Consider the following 16314-nt stretch of genomic DNA (forward strand, 5'->3'; position numbering starts at 1 on the left):
ATCCATCCTTGAGATTTCTAGGTATGAAATGTGCAACTTTTGTCAATTTATCCACAACTGCTAAGATGGTATCATGCTTGCTTTTGCTCATAGGTAACCCTTGGATAAAATCCATATTGATTACTTGCCACTTATACTCAGGTATGACATGTTGAAACAAAATTCCTTCTAGATGAACATGCTCAACTTTCACTCGCTAGCATTCCAAACATCATGCCACATACTCAATCACCTCTTTCCTGAGTTTAGGCCAAAAATACAAAGTTCTCGATTCAGCTACCATCTTTGCCACTCCAGGATGTCCTGGATAAGGTGTATTGTGCACCTCATGCAATATTAATTTCCTTAAGTCTCCACCTTTAGGAATGTACATCCTTCCTTGGTATCTCAAAATACCATCAGGTTCCAATTTATATCCATCAAATCAGTGATCTGAAGGATCTATTCCCAAGGCTTGCTTAACCCTTAGGTAATGCTCATCTTCAAAAAGATTCTGCAACACTTGTTGCTTCAAGTTTGACTTTATAGTAACCATACCAGTTAGATATCTTCTTTTGTTGAGAGCATCTACTACCCTGTTTTCCTTTCCTTTGATATATTCAATACCAAAATCATACTCACTTAGCAATTCAAGCCACCTTCTCTGTCTTGCATTAAGGTTAGGTTGTGTAAAAATATATTTCAGGCCTACATGGTCTGTTTTCAACTCAAATGGCTTCCCTAGAAGGTAATGCCTCCACATTTGTAATGCATGCACAATATCTAAAAGCTCTAAATCATGTGGTGCATAGTTCAACTCACATTGTTTTAGTTTTCTTGACTCAAAAGCAATCACTTTTCCTTCTTGCATTAACACTGCTCCTACACCTTCGCCCGAGGCATGTATAATTACTGTGGAAGTGTCCATTTGGATCTGGTATAGTCAAGAATAGTGATGTTGTCAATTTCTGCTTCAAAAGCTAAAATGCCTCTTCGCACTTCTCAATCCATTCAAATTTCTTTCTCTTCTTTTGAAGAGAAGTAATAGGTGCTACTATCCTAGAAAAACCTTCCACATACTTCCTATAGTATCTTGCAAGACCCATCAAACTTTTGACCTCTGTAACACTTTGAGGTGTTGGCCAATCTACAATTGCCTCTATCTTTGCAGGATCAACTGGAATTCCTTTAGCAGATATAGCATGACCTAAGTAGTGCACCTTTTCTTGAAAGAAAGCACACTTTGAAAACTTTCCAAAAAGCTTTCGATTTGTTAGTCGTTGCAAAACTATCCTTAAGTGCTTCTTGTTTTCTTCTTCATTCTTGGAGTACATTGTCATGCGGGATACGTCCATTGCGTGCCCTTTCCACTTGGAGTATTGTCATGTCATGCCGAGACACGATGCGAGATGTAGTAGACATTGCCATTCGAGATACGTCCATTGCATTCTTTTTCCGCTTGGAGTATTGCCATGTCGTGTTGAGACACGATGCAAGATGTAGTAGACATTTCCATGTGGCCTACCGACAGGTTTAGAGTAGAGCCATGTCGCGTGACGACATGATGCGGGGTGATGTCAAGGTGCACACTATCATGTCATGCAGATGTGTGACTAGGCCACACCACATGATGAGCTACTGCGATAGCTAGACGATTGTTCCTTCCTTCCTCATTGGTGGCTAGATTCTAGTCACATAGTGATGTTATGTGCAATTGTGATATTTTTTTAATTTATTTCCTTGTGGGCCAACAATTTATTTTATTTTGACCTTGAAGGTTTAGCCACGATCTTGCGATCTTTTGCTTACTTGATTTGGTGTTGCAATTCCGGAATTATTTTCTTGCCTTACTGTTGGAATTGATGATTATTATCTTTATTCTTTTGTACTTTGGTGGCTAAACTGGTTTATCCTTATTCTTTGCGAATGCTGGTCTTATGTTGAAATGTGAATTCCTCTCCAAGAATATAGGAGACGGTCTTGGTTGAGTGTATACAAGGAAGTAGACGTAGAGAACCTTGAGGATGGGGGTATGTGAGGTTGTGAAACAACTAGTATCCACTACCTACCTATGTGTGGTGACTATCTCTTGGAGGCTAACCACCTTACGCAACAAGGGATGTCCACGAGGGTCTTGTATGGAAGGTAGCACTGCTATGGTGTGCCCTAGCACCATCAAGCCCTTGAGTGAGATATTGGATATATATGATCACATTATTGTTCTGAGATCAGGCATAGAGATGTTGATCGTACATGTTATCTTTGACCAAGCATTAGACATGCTCACATGTGGCCTTTTGAGTTGTGCATTCTAGTTATGTGGATGGTGATTATGTGTAATCATGGATTAAATGGTGTTAACTTGTCACTATGTTATGGGACATAGTCATTGGAAAGATTTTTTTTTTATATGCCTGGCAAGTGTAAACAATTGAGTTATTTATGTTGCTCTTATTTATTGAAAGTTAACTTGGTTGTAGAATTTGATATTGGAAGCTAGTTCTATGCGATAAAGTTTTATGAAAAAGATGTATTGGTAAAAGAAATTGATCAGGATGGCAAGTAATCTTGTCATGTTTGATAGATGAGTATAGTAATTGTTGTCTATATCTTTTAATGTTTTAATTTGGTGTAATGAAAGGAAGAAAATTCTTGTTTCTCTGCTATGATTGTGAATAATTCCTAGAATATTATAAGAAGTGTATGGTTTTAGATGTATCTTGCAAATGGATAATGACATTCATAGAGGATTTAGCAATAATATTTCAATTGTTAAAAAAATATTTATATGTGCAAATTAATAATTGTTAAATGAGTTTCAGGGCTAATACATGTTGCATGAACTCCGCTTAGCCTTACAACTTCCGGGAGTAAGTCGGAGCCTAGGGGGGGAGGATGTAGTACCCCTACCCTACTAAGCTTTGTAAAACTAGTTTTGACATTGGTTGACTTTTTATGTGGCTTTCTTGAATGGTTGAATTACCATGAGGTAATGTTGTAGTAAGATATTATGATTATTGTACGTACCTGTTAATGTGCTTTCGCATCGATTCTTATGTAAGTTTAATTGTCCTCCTGATTCTTGTTATTAATCTCGAGCTAACATCTTCATTATATATATATATGCTTGTGTGACTCTTGGTTGCAGGAGATTGCAGGTACAGTACCGTCTAGGTGCGAGGTTCGTCTTCACTTGGATTTGCAGGGTTGAGTATACCTCTTTCGTCCTTATAATTTGGGTTAGGTGGTCGTAAAACCCCCATTTTACCCTAGTCATGCTCAAGTGAGCGTCGCCTGTGGTCCGTCAGTTTTCGTTTTCATTTGGGTTAGCAGGTCAGGTATTTGGTTGGCTTTCTTGGGTTGCGTGCTTGGCGTGTGGTAAAACTGAGTATTTAATCCCAAGTAGTTATTTTGATTTAATGTGTTCATTTACACATTAGTAATTAAGAAACTAAAGTAAATAGGTTTCTTTTATACAATTAATCATTTATTTAAAAATTGTCCTGTTCATGTTAGTAGCAAGTTTAATTTAATGGTTAATTTTAAATCATGAATTTATTTAGTTTATGCATTTTGAAAGGAAAGATTTAAATTTATTCGAAATAGAAATGATTTAATCTCTTTTGCTTTTTGGAATAGAAAGGTTAATTTTAATTATTTAAGAAAATCAATTTTGATTAGGAAAGTAAGTTTTATTCATATATATTTTATATAGTGTGAAAGATTGATTTTGAGAATTTAAATTAATTAAAAATATTTTACCCTCATTAATATTGTGAAATACAAATATTAGCTTTGTTAATATTGAGAAAATTAAAAATTAAATGAGGGAGAAAAGCATTTTGATTTTTAATTAGAACATCAAGTTTAGATTATTTTAATAGTTGAAAAGAATGATTTTTCTTTTCTTTTCTTTTCTTTTCTTTTATTTATTCAAAATTTGTTTAAATTCTAAAATAAGGGATTAGGTCAGGGGATTCTTCTATTTAACCCTGGGTTTGGAGGGGGGAATTGTTTTTGGAGAGCTTTTTGGAAAATATTTTGGAAGAAGGATTTTTGGAGGAGATTTGGGCTCTTCCTCAGATCTTACCAGGAATGCGAAATGAGGTAGGAATTCTTTTATTTGTCTTCCTTGTTGTCCAAGAAATTTACTGTTTTGGTTAAAAAAATATTTATATAATAAATAGAACAAATATTGGGGGTTTGGCTGTTCTTCATGAATTTTGGTTGAAACCCCATTGAAGGTTCCTGGTTTAGTTTGTAGTTTGCCAGATGGTTGAGTAAATTTGTGAGAAATCATTATTTTGCCCTTATATGTTGTTCTTATTGAGAGATTTGCCTACCCTGAAGGTTATTTAACAAGATTTTATTAATTAGAATACCATGGGTATTCTGGAAATTGTTTGTCTCATATAGACAGGTGTTTTTATATTCTTTTATATTTTGTGTTAAAAATTTTTATATATCAAAAAAATAAAATAAAATAAAATAAAATCTTGCTTCTACGTGTTTGGGCGTGGGGAGCTTTCGCTCTACCCACAGCCCCATGGAAATCCACGTTCTGTGGTTCCACGTTGCAAAGACCACAGTTCGTGGAGTCCACGTTCTGTGACTCCACATTGTGGAGGCCACAGCCTGTGGTTCCACGCTGTGGAGACAACAGACCATTGTTTTCCACGCTATGGATACCACAGTTCGTGGAGGCCACAGCCTATGACTCCACGTTGTGGAGACCACAGACCATGGTTTTCCATGGTTGTGGAGACCACAACCCATGGAAACCACGGTTGTGGTAACCACAGGTGTGGGGGCCACTATGTGGCAGTTTGTTTTTAAAACAAAAAAAAATATTATAACATGTTAAATTTAAAGTGGGTTTTAAAATGTTTAATTATTTTATTAAATATTAATTAATATATTTGATTATTATATATTAATTATGATCTCAAGCGGCATTATGCTAAGGCCTTGGATGAAAGAATGATTATCCTATCTGACTCTGAAGATGAACTTGTATGGACTAGGAACATCTCGGGTAAATATACGGTTAAGGACGGATATAATTCTCTTGTGCCGGCCAATGACTCATCCTCTTGGCCACATAAGCTTTTTTGGCATTCGGCCTATCTACCGAAGGCCGGGGCTTTTGCCTGGTTAGCAGTACAAGACAGGGTACTTACAGGCATGCGCTTGGATAGACTTGGTATCACTAATGTTTTTACTTGTGTGTTATGCAAAAAAAAATTGGAATCCTCCTCTCATCTTTTTCTTCATTGTGATTTTACTTTTCAATGCTGGCAGTGGCTTTTTGACAAACTGAATCTGTCTTTTGTTATAGGAAAAGATCTTATCTCACACTTTAGAGCTTGGCCTCTTCTATTTGCCTCATCCTTCTATGCTTGTCTTTGGATTGTTTCCCCTTCTATCTTAATATGGAATATTTGGTTAGAAAGAAACAATAGGATCTTCAAAAAGACTAGTTCTTCTCTTGAGGAGATTTTACTGAAAATTGAATCCTCCATTTCAGAAGTTGTCTTGACTTATATCTTGAAGAACCTCGACAATATTTCCTCTTTCTCGCACTGGGATAGTAGGGTGATGAGGGTCTGGAAGCTATTATCTATTTTGCCTTCTCGTGGTTCCATTTTGAAAAACAGTGATGTTTTATCAAAAAGAGTTGTAGCTATTTGGAAGCCTCCTCCTAATGCGCATTATAAATTGAATTTTGATGGTGCTTCTCGTGTAAACCCTGGTTTGGTAGGAGTAGGTATGGTGATTTTTGACCATCATGCTAATATTGTACAAGCTAGATGTCATGCGATTGGGCATGAGTCCAATAACTTTGCAGAATTTAATGCCCTGTCTCTGGGCTTAGACATGGCTATATCCTTGGGCATCAAGGATCTTGTAATTGAAGGGGACTCGATGGTAACTATCCAATGTGTTATGAAGAAGAAATCTAACTGTTGGAAATTACAATATGTTTGGAGTTAATTTTACAACTGTTGGCTTTCTTTGATTCGTTCTTGATCACTCATTGCTTCAGAGAAATTAACATTATAGCGATTTTTTTGGCAAATTTAGCCATTGACATTAATGCAAATATGCAGGATATAAATATGGAAGAGATCCCGCCTTCCCTTCTGAAACATTTGCATTAAGTCTTCTTGGTTTTTTCCATAGTATGATTTCATAAAAATCAAGAAAAATTATCAGCGCCCTTATGCCTTGAGAGGTAAGCATGTTTGGTGTTCATGTGCAAATGGTAAGTATGCTTAGTAGGCAATTCTTAGTTGGCTATTCCGTATGCTTAGGATCTGTCATAAACAACAAGGATGGGTACCTATTATGGTATTAAGGTGGTGCCCTTTCAGCACTTATGTTTTGGTATGTGTTACTATGATTCGGCATGATTTATCTGCTCTGTCCTCACTCATGTGTTTTAAAAAGATTATTGTTATATGAAGTACGATGGAAATGTGCTTTGGTTGCAATCATTCATGGTTTTTTATGTAGCCATTATGATTGGAGTAAGTAGCTTGTTATGTGGCATTGGCTGGGATATGCAGTACTGGTTTTTCAGCTGCCACTATCGTGCGAAGTCCTTCATTTATGTGTTATTTTGTATAATATTTAATCCTGCTTTAATTGGCTTCATTTGTAATCTTGAAGTAGCATGATTTGATCGGTTCACGTTTTTGGTGGTGCTTGGTCTTTATAAGCCGATATCTTTCTCAATACAATAGTAAACAATTGAATTGATATTTTTTGGGCTCTGTCATATGTCGAGTGCTTCAGCTCTTTCAAGATATAGGGTCATTGTTGAATGCCCGAGTGAGAGGGATAATGAGGTTCCAAGAAATATTTCTGAACTGATTGGGGAAATGTTTTGTTTACCTACTCCTCAAGTGGATTTTGAGGTTCGCAGGTTGTTGGGAACTATCTGGTTGCAGTCTGGTTCTTCCTTTTCTGGTTCTGAGATTCTGTCTCAATTTCTTACTGTTTGCTATGACATTTTGCTTGACATGGATTTACTCCAACTCTTGGTTCATATGTTTATCCCTCCCTCGATTTGCTTCTGGGACCTTGTTAGGTCTGCATTGGATAATTATCATTTTGAGTTGGGCTCTTTTTATTACGGGGGCTTTCTTTCACGTTCTGATCTGTTGGATAATGGGAAATGTGGAGTTCTGTTGTTTGAGATGAAAATGGGGTTATTATGTGATAGATTGGGGGACACCTTGTATGCTTTTGAAACCTTGCTAGAATCGGTTCCCTCGCAGGTAATGGATAAAGCATAGATGGTGTTTATGGGTTTACATTCTATGCTATCTTTTGGTTTTTTGGCCTCAGCTCCTCCACGACTAGAATCTCCCTTGCAGACCATTCCTCCTTTGATCATGGATAGAGAACCCCCTGATGAGAGCTCAAGTTCTTGGTTTTAGAATTAACTATGTGTGCAGATATGTTGTTGTCTTTTTTGATGTAGGGTTTTGATCGGTTGATATGTTTTTTTCGCAAAGCTTTAGGAAGCCTTGAGGCTGCGGATCACATCTCATGATTTTTTGGTCATTTGGATAATGTTATGTATATCTTTGAAAGCCATGTAATGGGAGGGTGATCAAAATCAAATATGTAATTGGGAATATGGGGCTTTTTAATTTTTTGTTTTGGGCCATAACCAAAGGTTTTCTTGTGGGTTCTTTCCTGCCGGTATGCCCTTTGAACCCGATTGTATCAAAATTCAAAGTTAATAAAATATAGTTTAGTGGCTTGCCCACTTTTATCGAAAATAAAAATAAAAATTATTAATTATTAATTAATGTATATTTTAAATATATGTTAATCATGATAATATATATATATATATACTTAATTCGTTAATATTGTGTATTATTAAATTATTAATTGTTTATATTTTATTAATTGGGGATAAATAAATATATAATAATTAATATTTAATTTTGGTATCTGTTTTATTGAGGAAGTATCTTTTTGGGAAAAAGATAAAATGTTATTTTATATATATATATACTTAATTCGTTAATATTGTGTATTATTAAATTATTAATTGTTTATATTTTATTAATTGGGGATAAATAAATATATAATAATTAATATTTAATTTTGGTATCTGTTTTATTGAGGAAGTATCTTTTTGGGAAAAAGATAAAATGTTATTTTAATTGGAAAATTGTTGAAATAAAATATATTTATTAATTGATAATTTTTAAATAATATTTTATCCAAGATTATATTATTTGAGTAATTGAATTTTTATTTTTATTTATTTTTATCATTGAATATTTTGAAAATTTAAACGATATATGATTGGAAATATTGGAAATTTAATAATGTATCGTTTGGAATATTGGTGAGTTAATGATATTTTCATTTAGTAAAATAAATGGTTTAGTTTATATTTTTCCTTTGTATTAAGAAGTAGACAAATGGTACTATTGCTATTGAGGTATTGTATTCTCCTTGTTATGGTGAATTTTTTGTTAATGTATTTTGAAAACTTAGATCATTTAGAAAACTTGATCGACTTTTAATGTTTAAATCAATATTGAAAAACATTGTCTTTCCCGGTTATTGCCTTTGCAAGTTTAATTTTTGTATTCACTTTTGTTTTAAGTAATGGCAAGGCCTTGATATGTTTGTTTGGACACTGTCGTTTGGTTGATTTGGGGTACCTGTTTATGTCTTCGGTCTCTAATTTGGTTGTTGCCTTGTGATGGTGTTATAACTGGTCTTGTCCTTTATGCAGGTGTCGAGTGATGATTTGTGGTTGACCATAGCGGGTCAGGTCTCTAGTTAGAGTACTGTCGGGCAATGGACCTTGTATTAGCTTTTAATATGTTCAGTTGGATCCATTTTTGTGTAGGGATCAATTATGTATTTATTGACCGATGTGGTCGGTTGTTTATTGGAATGATTCGCTAACAGGGCAGGAATGTAAATGATGTGGAATTTATGTACCCTTAACTTATTTAAATGATCAGAGGGGTCTTGCAGTTGAACAGACCCGAAGATGTAGCCCTTTAGGGGTGAACTCCGATATCAATTTGGTGTTATGTGATGCTTATGTTCTTATATTTCCGGTCATAGTTTTAGCATGTATGGATGACATTATGTTAGAATGTATAAAGTGGATAAGAAGAAATTAATCATAAATGCATGTATGCAGTCGTCATATTAAATGCAAAAATTGGATCATGAAAGAATGTAGATTATAATAATGGAATATATTCAATTATTGATAGTGAAATTAAGTATGCATGGAAAGAACTAATTAGTTTATAATGAAATTAAAGTGTGTTATAAAACTAGATGCATGAATTAAGTGTTAATGAAAGTTTGAACGTAAGGGTTGGTTAAATCATAATGGATAAACTCATTAAGTTATCTATCTTTTAACTTAAATGGATGAACGTCCACATGTTATCTATGTTTTAACTTTAATGGGTGAATTTCCTCATGTTAGCTAAATCTTCAACCATAATGCATGAACGCATCCTATTATCTATAATTTAAACAAATTATATTCTTGTTTAAAGTAACAACATGAAATTAAGTTAACCTGCTTAATTGGATCAGATGTCGTGAGTTGAGTTAAATGTTAAGTTACGTAATCATGTTGGGAAACTCCTTATGTTTTGTTTAGTCTTTCATTGTGTTATCGAAGCTTTCGATAACTCATTGTATCATTATGTTGTGTCTTATTTAAAAATATATATATTTGTACTCCATTTGTGTGTTTTAGCTTTATCCCTTCGGGGTTTCATGGCGAGGCATTACATAAGGTGTATTGTGCACCTCATGCAATATCAATGTCCTTGTCTCCACCTTCAGGAATGTACATCCTTCCTTGGTATCTCAAAATACCATCAAGTTCTAATTTATATCCATCAAATCGATGATCTGAAGGATCTATTCCCAAGGCTTGCTTAACCCTTAGGTAATGCTCATCTTCAAAAAGATTCTACAACACTTGTTGCTTCAAGTTTGACCTTATAGTAACCATAGCAATTAGATCTCTTCTTCTGTTGAGAGAATCTACTACCCTGTTTTCCTTTCCTTTGATATATTCAATACCAAAATCATACTCACTTAGGAATTCAAGCCACCTTCTCTGTCTTGCATTAAGGTTAGGTTGTGTAAAAATATATTTCAGGCCTAAGTGGTCCGTTTTCAACTCAAATGGCTTCCCTAGAAGGTAATCCCTCCACATTTGTAATGCATGCACAATATCTAAAAGCTCTAAATCATGTGGTGCATAGTTCAACTCACATTGTTTTAGTTTTCTTGACTCAAAAGCAATCACTTTTCCTTCTTGCATTAACACTGCTCCTACACCTTCACCTGAGGCATCTATAATTACTATGAAGTGTCCATTTGGATCTGGTATAGTCAAGACTAGTGATGTTGTCATTTTCTACTTCAAAAGCTAAAATGCCTCTTCGCACTTCTCAGACCATTCGAATTTCTTTCCCTTCTTTTGAAGAGAAGTAATAGGTGCTACTATCCTAGAAAAACCTTCCACATACTTCCTATAGTATCTTGCAAGACCCATCAAAATTTTGACGTTTGTAACACTTTGAGGTGTTGGCCAATCTACAATTGCCTCTACCTTTGTAGGATCAACTAGAATTCCTTTAGTAGATATAGCATGACCTAAGTGGTGCAAATTTTCTTGAAAGAAAGCACACTTTGAAAACTTTCCAAAAAGCTTTCGATCCGTTAGTCGTTGCAAAACTATCCTTAAGTGCTTCTTGTTTTCCTCTTAATTTTTGGAGTAGATCAAAATGTCATCAATTAATATAAGCTCAAAATCATCCAAATAATCTCTAAAAATGTTGTTCATAAGGTTCATGAAAGTTGTTGGGGCATTGGTTAGACCAAAAAGTACGACCGTGAACTCATAGTGTCCATACCAAGTTCGAAATGTTGTCTTAGGAATATCCTCATCCTTAATCCCCAACTGGTGATAACCTGATTGAAGATCGATTTAAAAAAATATTGTAGCACCTTTCATTTGGTTACCTTGTTTAGCATCCTGTAATCAATACATAGTCTCAAGGTACCATCTTTCTTCTTCACGAAGATCACTGGTGCACCCCACGGGGATACACTAGCACTTATGAAACCTTGCCTAAGCTGAGCCTTAATCTCATACAATTTTATGGTAGTCATTTTGTATGGAGCCTTGGATTGTGGCTCGGTTCTAGATAAAAGTTCTATAGATAAATCAAATTCCCCTTTTGGTGGTAACTTAGTAAGGTCTTCTGGAAAAACATCCAAGAACTCTCTAAGAACTGGATAATCCTTAAGGCTCTTCTTGGCATTATCCAAGTCACTTACAATGACGATAAAAATGGAACATCCCTTCCATTGAGATTTCTTGAGTTGCATAGCTGACATGTGTCTCAATTCAAGAGGCTTTTGAGACCCAAGAATCTCAACCGGATTTCCAAAATCATCTATACAACTAACAGCCTTATCCTCATAGTTTACTACAACTTTGTGATTAGTTAACCAATTGATACCTACGATCACATCATACGATCCTAGTGGTGCCACATATAGATTAACCCGAGTTTGGCAACTAGGAAGCTCTAAATCATTGCAAAATAGACATGAATCTACCCTCTTCTCTGCTCAATTTTCATATTGAACCATCCATGAATTTGACATATAACTAGGTCTAATAGATAATCTAGAACCTGTTTTAGGATCAATAAAGCATTCAATAGCTATTGTATCTATCAAAATAAAAATTGATTGACCAAAAAGATTACCCGTCATCTGGATAGGTGAAGTCTAAAAAGCAGCCCGGCGGTTGTCAATTGCTACATGAAGTTGATGTTGTGAATATCCTTGTTGATTTCCTCCTCTATGAACTATGGAACGTTGTGGATAGTTTGAAGCATAATGATTTCCCCCAAAATTGTAACATCCATCTTTAGGTCCTGGGTGTCCACCTGATCTATTCATGTCGAAGTTCTACCTAGTAATTGGATTAGTGATGGTGTTATTGTTCACTTTCTTGTTTCCACCCTGGTCTACTCCTCCTTTCTCTTGAGTATTAGTTCCTCTTTTTCAGATTCCTTATTTGTCAGTTGCCCTTCTGATGATCATTATGTTGAAAATTCCTATTCCCAAAACTTGGTTTGGTATTCATATTCTTTCTGAAATTTGCGAGCTGCTACAACTTTTCTCCCCGTTTAGTTGCATTCTCAAAAACTTCTTCCATAGTTTATGGATTATGAATATCAAGTTCTACTCCAATGTGAGTCCTCAAAACCAAGATGAACTTCCGAATGCAGAATCGTTCATCCATCTAATACTGCAGAACATACTTTAGGAGATTGGTGAACTTCTCCCAGTATTGAGTAACTGCCATACCACCTTGTGTCAGATTCTGGAATTTAGTCATCTTCTTGTTGAAGAATAACTGAGGAAGCTACCTCTTCCTAAATGATTGCAGAAATAGTTCCCAAGTAATATCACCAAGCTGTAACTTCTTCTCAAATTTCTCATCGTCCCACCATGTCGCAGCTTCTCCAGTAAGCTAATAAGCAGCCCAAACTGCTTTAGTTTCATTGGACATGTTACGAAGTTCAAAATTCTTCTCCATCTCAATTACCCAAGCTTCAACACCATTACCACTGGTCTTACCATTTAACTTAGGTGGGGCTATCCTTTTCAAGTCTTTGGCTAGCTCCCCTTCAATCCTAGCTCGATAATCAGGTTGTTCCTCAGCTCTAGGAATTTCATTTCTAGGTTGCTCTTCATGTCGAGGTTGTTCATTTTGAACCTCACCAACCCTTCGAACTTCTTGTTCAATTTCATCCATCCTAGAATTTTGCTGATTCAAAAGACCAAGAATTTGGTCAAGTCTTTCATTTTTGTTGCTTGATCCAACTCTACTAGTTCTAGAACCCATTGCAATTCAACAATTCCTGTATCAAGGAATGCTTTTTAAGCGTAATGGTCAAAAGGTCCTAGTGTTATAAACCTAGGGCTCTGATACCAAAATGTAAAGATGTAAAATGTTCTAAATTCAATAATAAAATAAAATACTCTTTATTCTTAAATAAGCTCATAATTCCTTTAATAAGTCTATTTCTTTCATTATTCCATTATTTCCTCTAAATGATCCTTCCATTGATATCATAATAAACATGTGATTTCTAAAAAGAGATAAAGATTCTCTATTCAATAAGATAATTTAGTAGCATCTCAATCATATCTACATATAATACTTAGGCCTTTTCAATGCCTTAAGTTTTTAAAAAAACAAGAAAAAAATATAAAGTAAAGTATGAGATGCGTCCATTGATCTACAATCCAAAGCCATCTTTAATGCAATCTTTAGAATGAAGATGAGAACAAGATTCAGGTGCTTTTTCCACCCAACCTTGAAGCTTACACTTCCCCAAAATTATTGGTCAATCAAGAATACCCGACCCTGCATAAATTGCTTAGCAAAAAGAATTCAATAGACAAGATGGAATCTGGTGCGTGCCTAGAATGATACATGCATTTTCAATTTTCTAATTCCATTAAGAAACAAGCAAGATCAATCAAGGATATGGTAGAGAGCATAAAATATATCCATCTATTTCAATGGTGAATAAGTTACTCGACTGAGTATAATGCCATGCATAACAATAAAATATAGTTTAGAAAAGCAAACTATTCTCTCTATAATTGCGCATTCGACACCCGTCCTGGAAGGTAACTTTCCCACAAACACAAACATATCTAGCTTTTATAGTATTCATATGAAATCATGAGAAGTACATAGAAAACAATCTTTCTTTTCTCAATTTTAACTTCTCATTTCTCACATTATAAAATTACAATATTTAAAGAAACAATGTTTCATTTAAGACATATAGAAGAAACAATCTTTCATTTACAACCAATTACATCTAATAAAAAAATAATCTTTTGCTTCTGTCTTTTCAAGTAACTCAAGAGCAAGAATTAAAAATAAGGTGTAACACATGTATGCATATTTAGCATATAGATAAAAGTAATATTCATAAATATAAATTATGAGTACACATTCTTTTATCTTTTCTCATAAAATCCAAATAGCGTAATCATACATCTTATGGTTTCAGATTTCTAAGTTTAGAATGCATACGTTCTCTATCTTTCCACATGTTTTTGACTATCTACTTCTTTTCTCGAATTTGATACGAACATATGTTTTCTATGATATAAAATGATAATTCTAAATTGTACATACCTATATGGATTTTTCAAATGAAATTTCATATAATCATTGTGACTTCTAAAGCAATAAACTATTCAGAAATATAACTCTTTTCTTCACTAAAGATCTAAAACAGTAAAATATCAAGATAGTTCTATTCTTATTCTCTATAATAAAACAAATTATTGCTCGTTTAAGAGCTTACCTTTGAAATTTAAGCCAATTTTGATATGATCAATGCTAATCTTCTTGCAATATTCCTTGATTTCCAACGCTTTTTTTCCTTTATGTTGTTCAAATCCTTTGTTCTATCATCACTATTCTCCAATCTTGCTTCTCTATTCGCTATTCTTCATTTCATTCTCTATTCTTTGTTCTATCATTACTATTCTCTGCATATTTCTTATTGTTTTCTATACTATCGTTCTCTTCCTCTTCTTTTTACCAAAACAACAGTATATATATATATATTGATCTAATCTTTTTTTTCTTCCTATTTTCGAGCCAATCTCTCCGACTGGTGGACTGTTTATATTCGACACCTCTAATTTTTATAGTTATGATAATAGTCCCAACAGAATTCAAACTTTGTTATAATGTGTGCATGTGGCATATCGTTTGAGTGCATTATTATCTTGTGGGTTGGTCATCCATGTAATTGTTTGTTCATGCCACGTTATATGGCAATTTCAATGCATGTGAAAGTGGAGGTTTGAGTGGGTAGTCGGTAGCAACACCGACTCCCTTCCTATCATTCAAGGGGGTAGTCGATGTTACTATCGACTCTCTTTTGTTCTAAACAAAAGAGCTTGTTACTTTGCATAGCCGATATAATATTGACTCCTCCTTGTAATACGATATGCTTTGATATTAATTACATGCTATTTAATAAGTCTGCCAAATAGAATGCTACGTGGAATAGTTAATATCAACATCGACTCCCACTTTGCATGATGAATGCATACAATTTGCAAGTTGATACACACACACACACAGATATATATATATATATATATATATATATATATATATATATATATATATATACATATACATATATATATGTATACATATGTATACATATATATATATATATACATACATATATATGTATATATATATATATATACATACATATATATACATACATACATACATATATATATATATGTATGTATACATATGTATATATACATGTACATATATATATACATATATACATGTACATGTATATACATGTATATATATATATATATATATATACATGTATATATATATATGTACATGTATACACACACACACACACACACACACACATATATATGTACACATGTACATGTACACACACACACACACACACACATATATATATAGTGTTAGAAGTCAAATGTGTTTGACATGATCTTGGTTGCTTGATATACTAGTTCAAGGATAATTTCATGATCAATAAATCTCTTTTTTTTTCAATTCAATTACTCCCTTTCTTTGTTGAAAGACAATGAGTCTCTTGGCAACATTTTGTATCTTTCCCTCAGGCATTGTGTCCTAGTTGTGCAAGTTATTTGTATATTGCCCTAAGGTTTTTGCACCTTAGTTCTGCAACCCCTCTCAGGAGTAGTGGGTTCTGTGTGTGTGTGTGTGTGTGTGTGTGTGCGCGTGCGTGTGTACCGATGTATATACATATATATAGATATACATGTATACATGTATATATATGTATCATGTATATATATAGACATGTACATGTGTGTGTGTGTGTGTGTAGAGAGAGAGAGAGAGAGAGAGAGAGAGAGAGAGAGAGAGAGAGATGTACACACACACACACACATATATATGTATGTATATACATTATAGATATGTATATATATACATGTATATATGTGTGTGTGTGTGTAGATGTATATACATGTATATATATATCAATGTATATATCAATCTATATACATGTATATACATATTATAGTCACATAAATCTGTCCACTTAATTAAATGAATATTTAGTATTTATTTGATTATTTAACCATCAATTAATATTTAATTAATTCATCTTAACCCTCTTCTCCTATTAATTAAATAAATTATTCAATTTATTTGATTTAATTCAC

The 16314-nt window shown here is 33.9% G+C and overlaps 1 protein-coding gene across 1 annotated transcript; it reads right to left on the minus strand.

Moving 5' to 3' along the window:
- Positions 1-959: 959 nt before the first annotated feature.
- LOC131859126 (uncharacterized mitochondrial protein AtMg00860-like) lies at positions 960-1334 on the minus strand. The gene has a single exon (XM_059212673.1). It carries the CDS (start codon positions 1332-1334, stop codon positions 960-962), a length of 375 nt encoding a protein of 124 aa, XP_059068656.1.
- Between the last annotated feature and the right edge of the window lie 14980 nt (positions 1335-16314).

This window comes from Cryptomeria japonica, chromosome 10 (genome assembly GCF_030272615.1).
Source record: "Cryptomeria japonica chromosome 10, Sugi_1.0, whole genome shotgun sequence".
Lineage (NCBI taxonomy): Eukaryota > Viridiplantae > Streptophyta > Pinopsida > Cupressales > Cupressaceae > Cryptomeria > Cryptomeria japonica.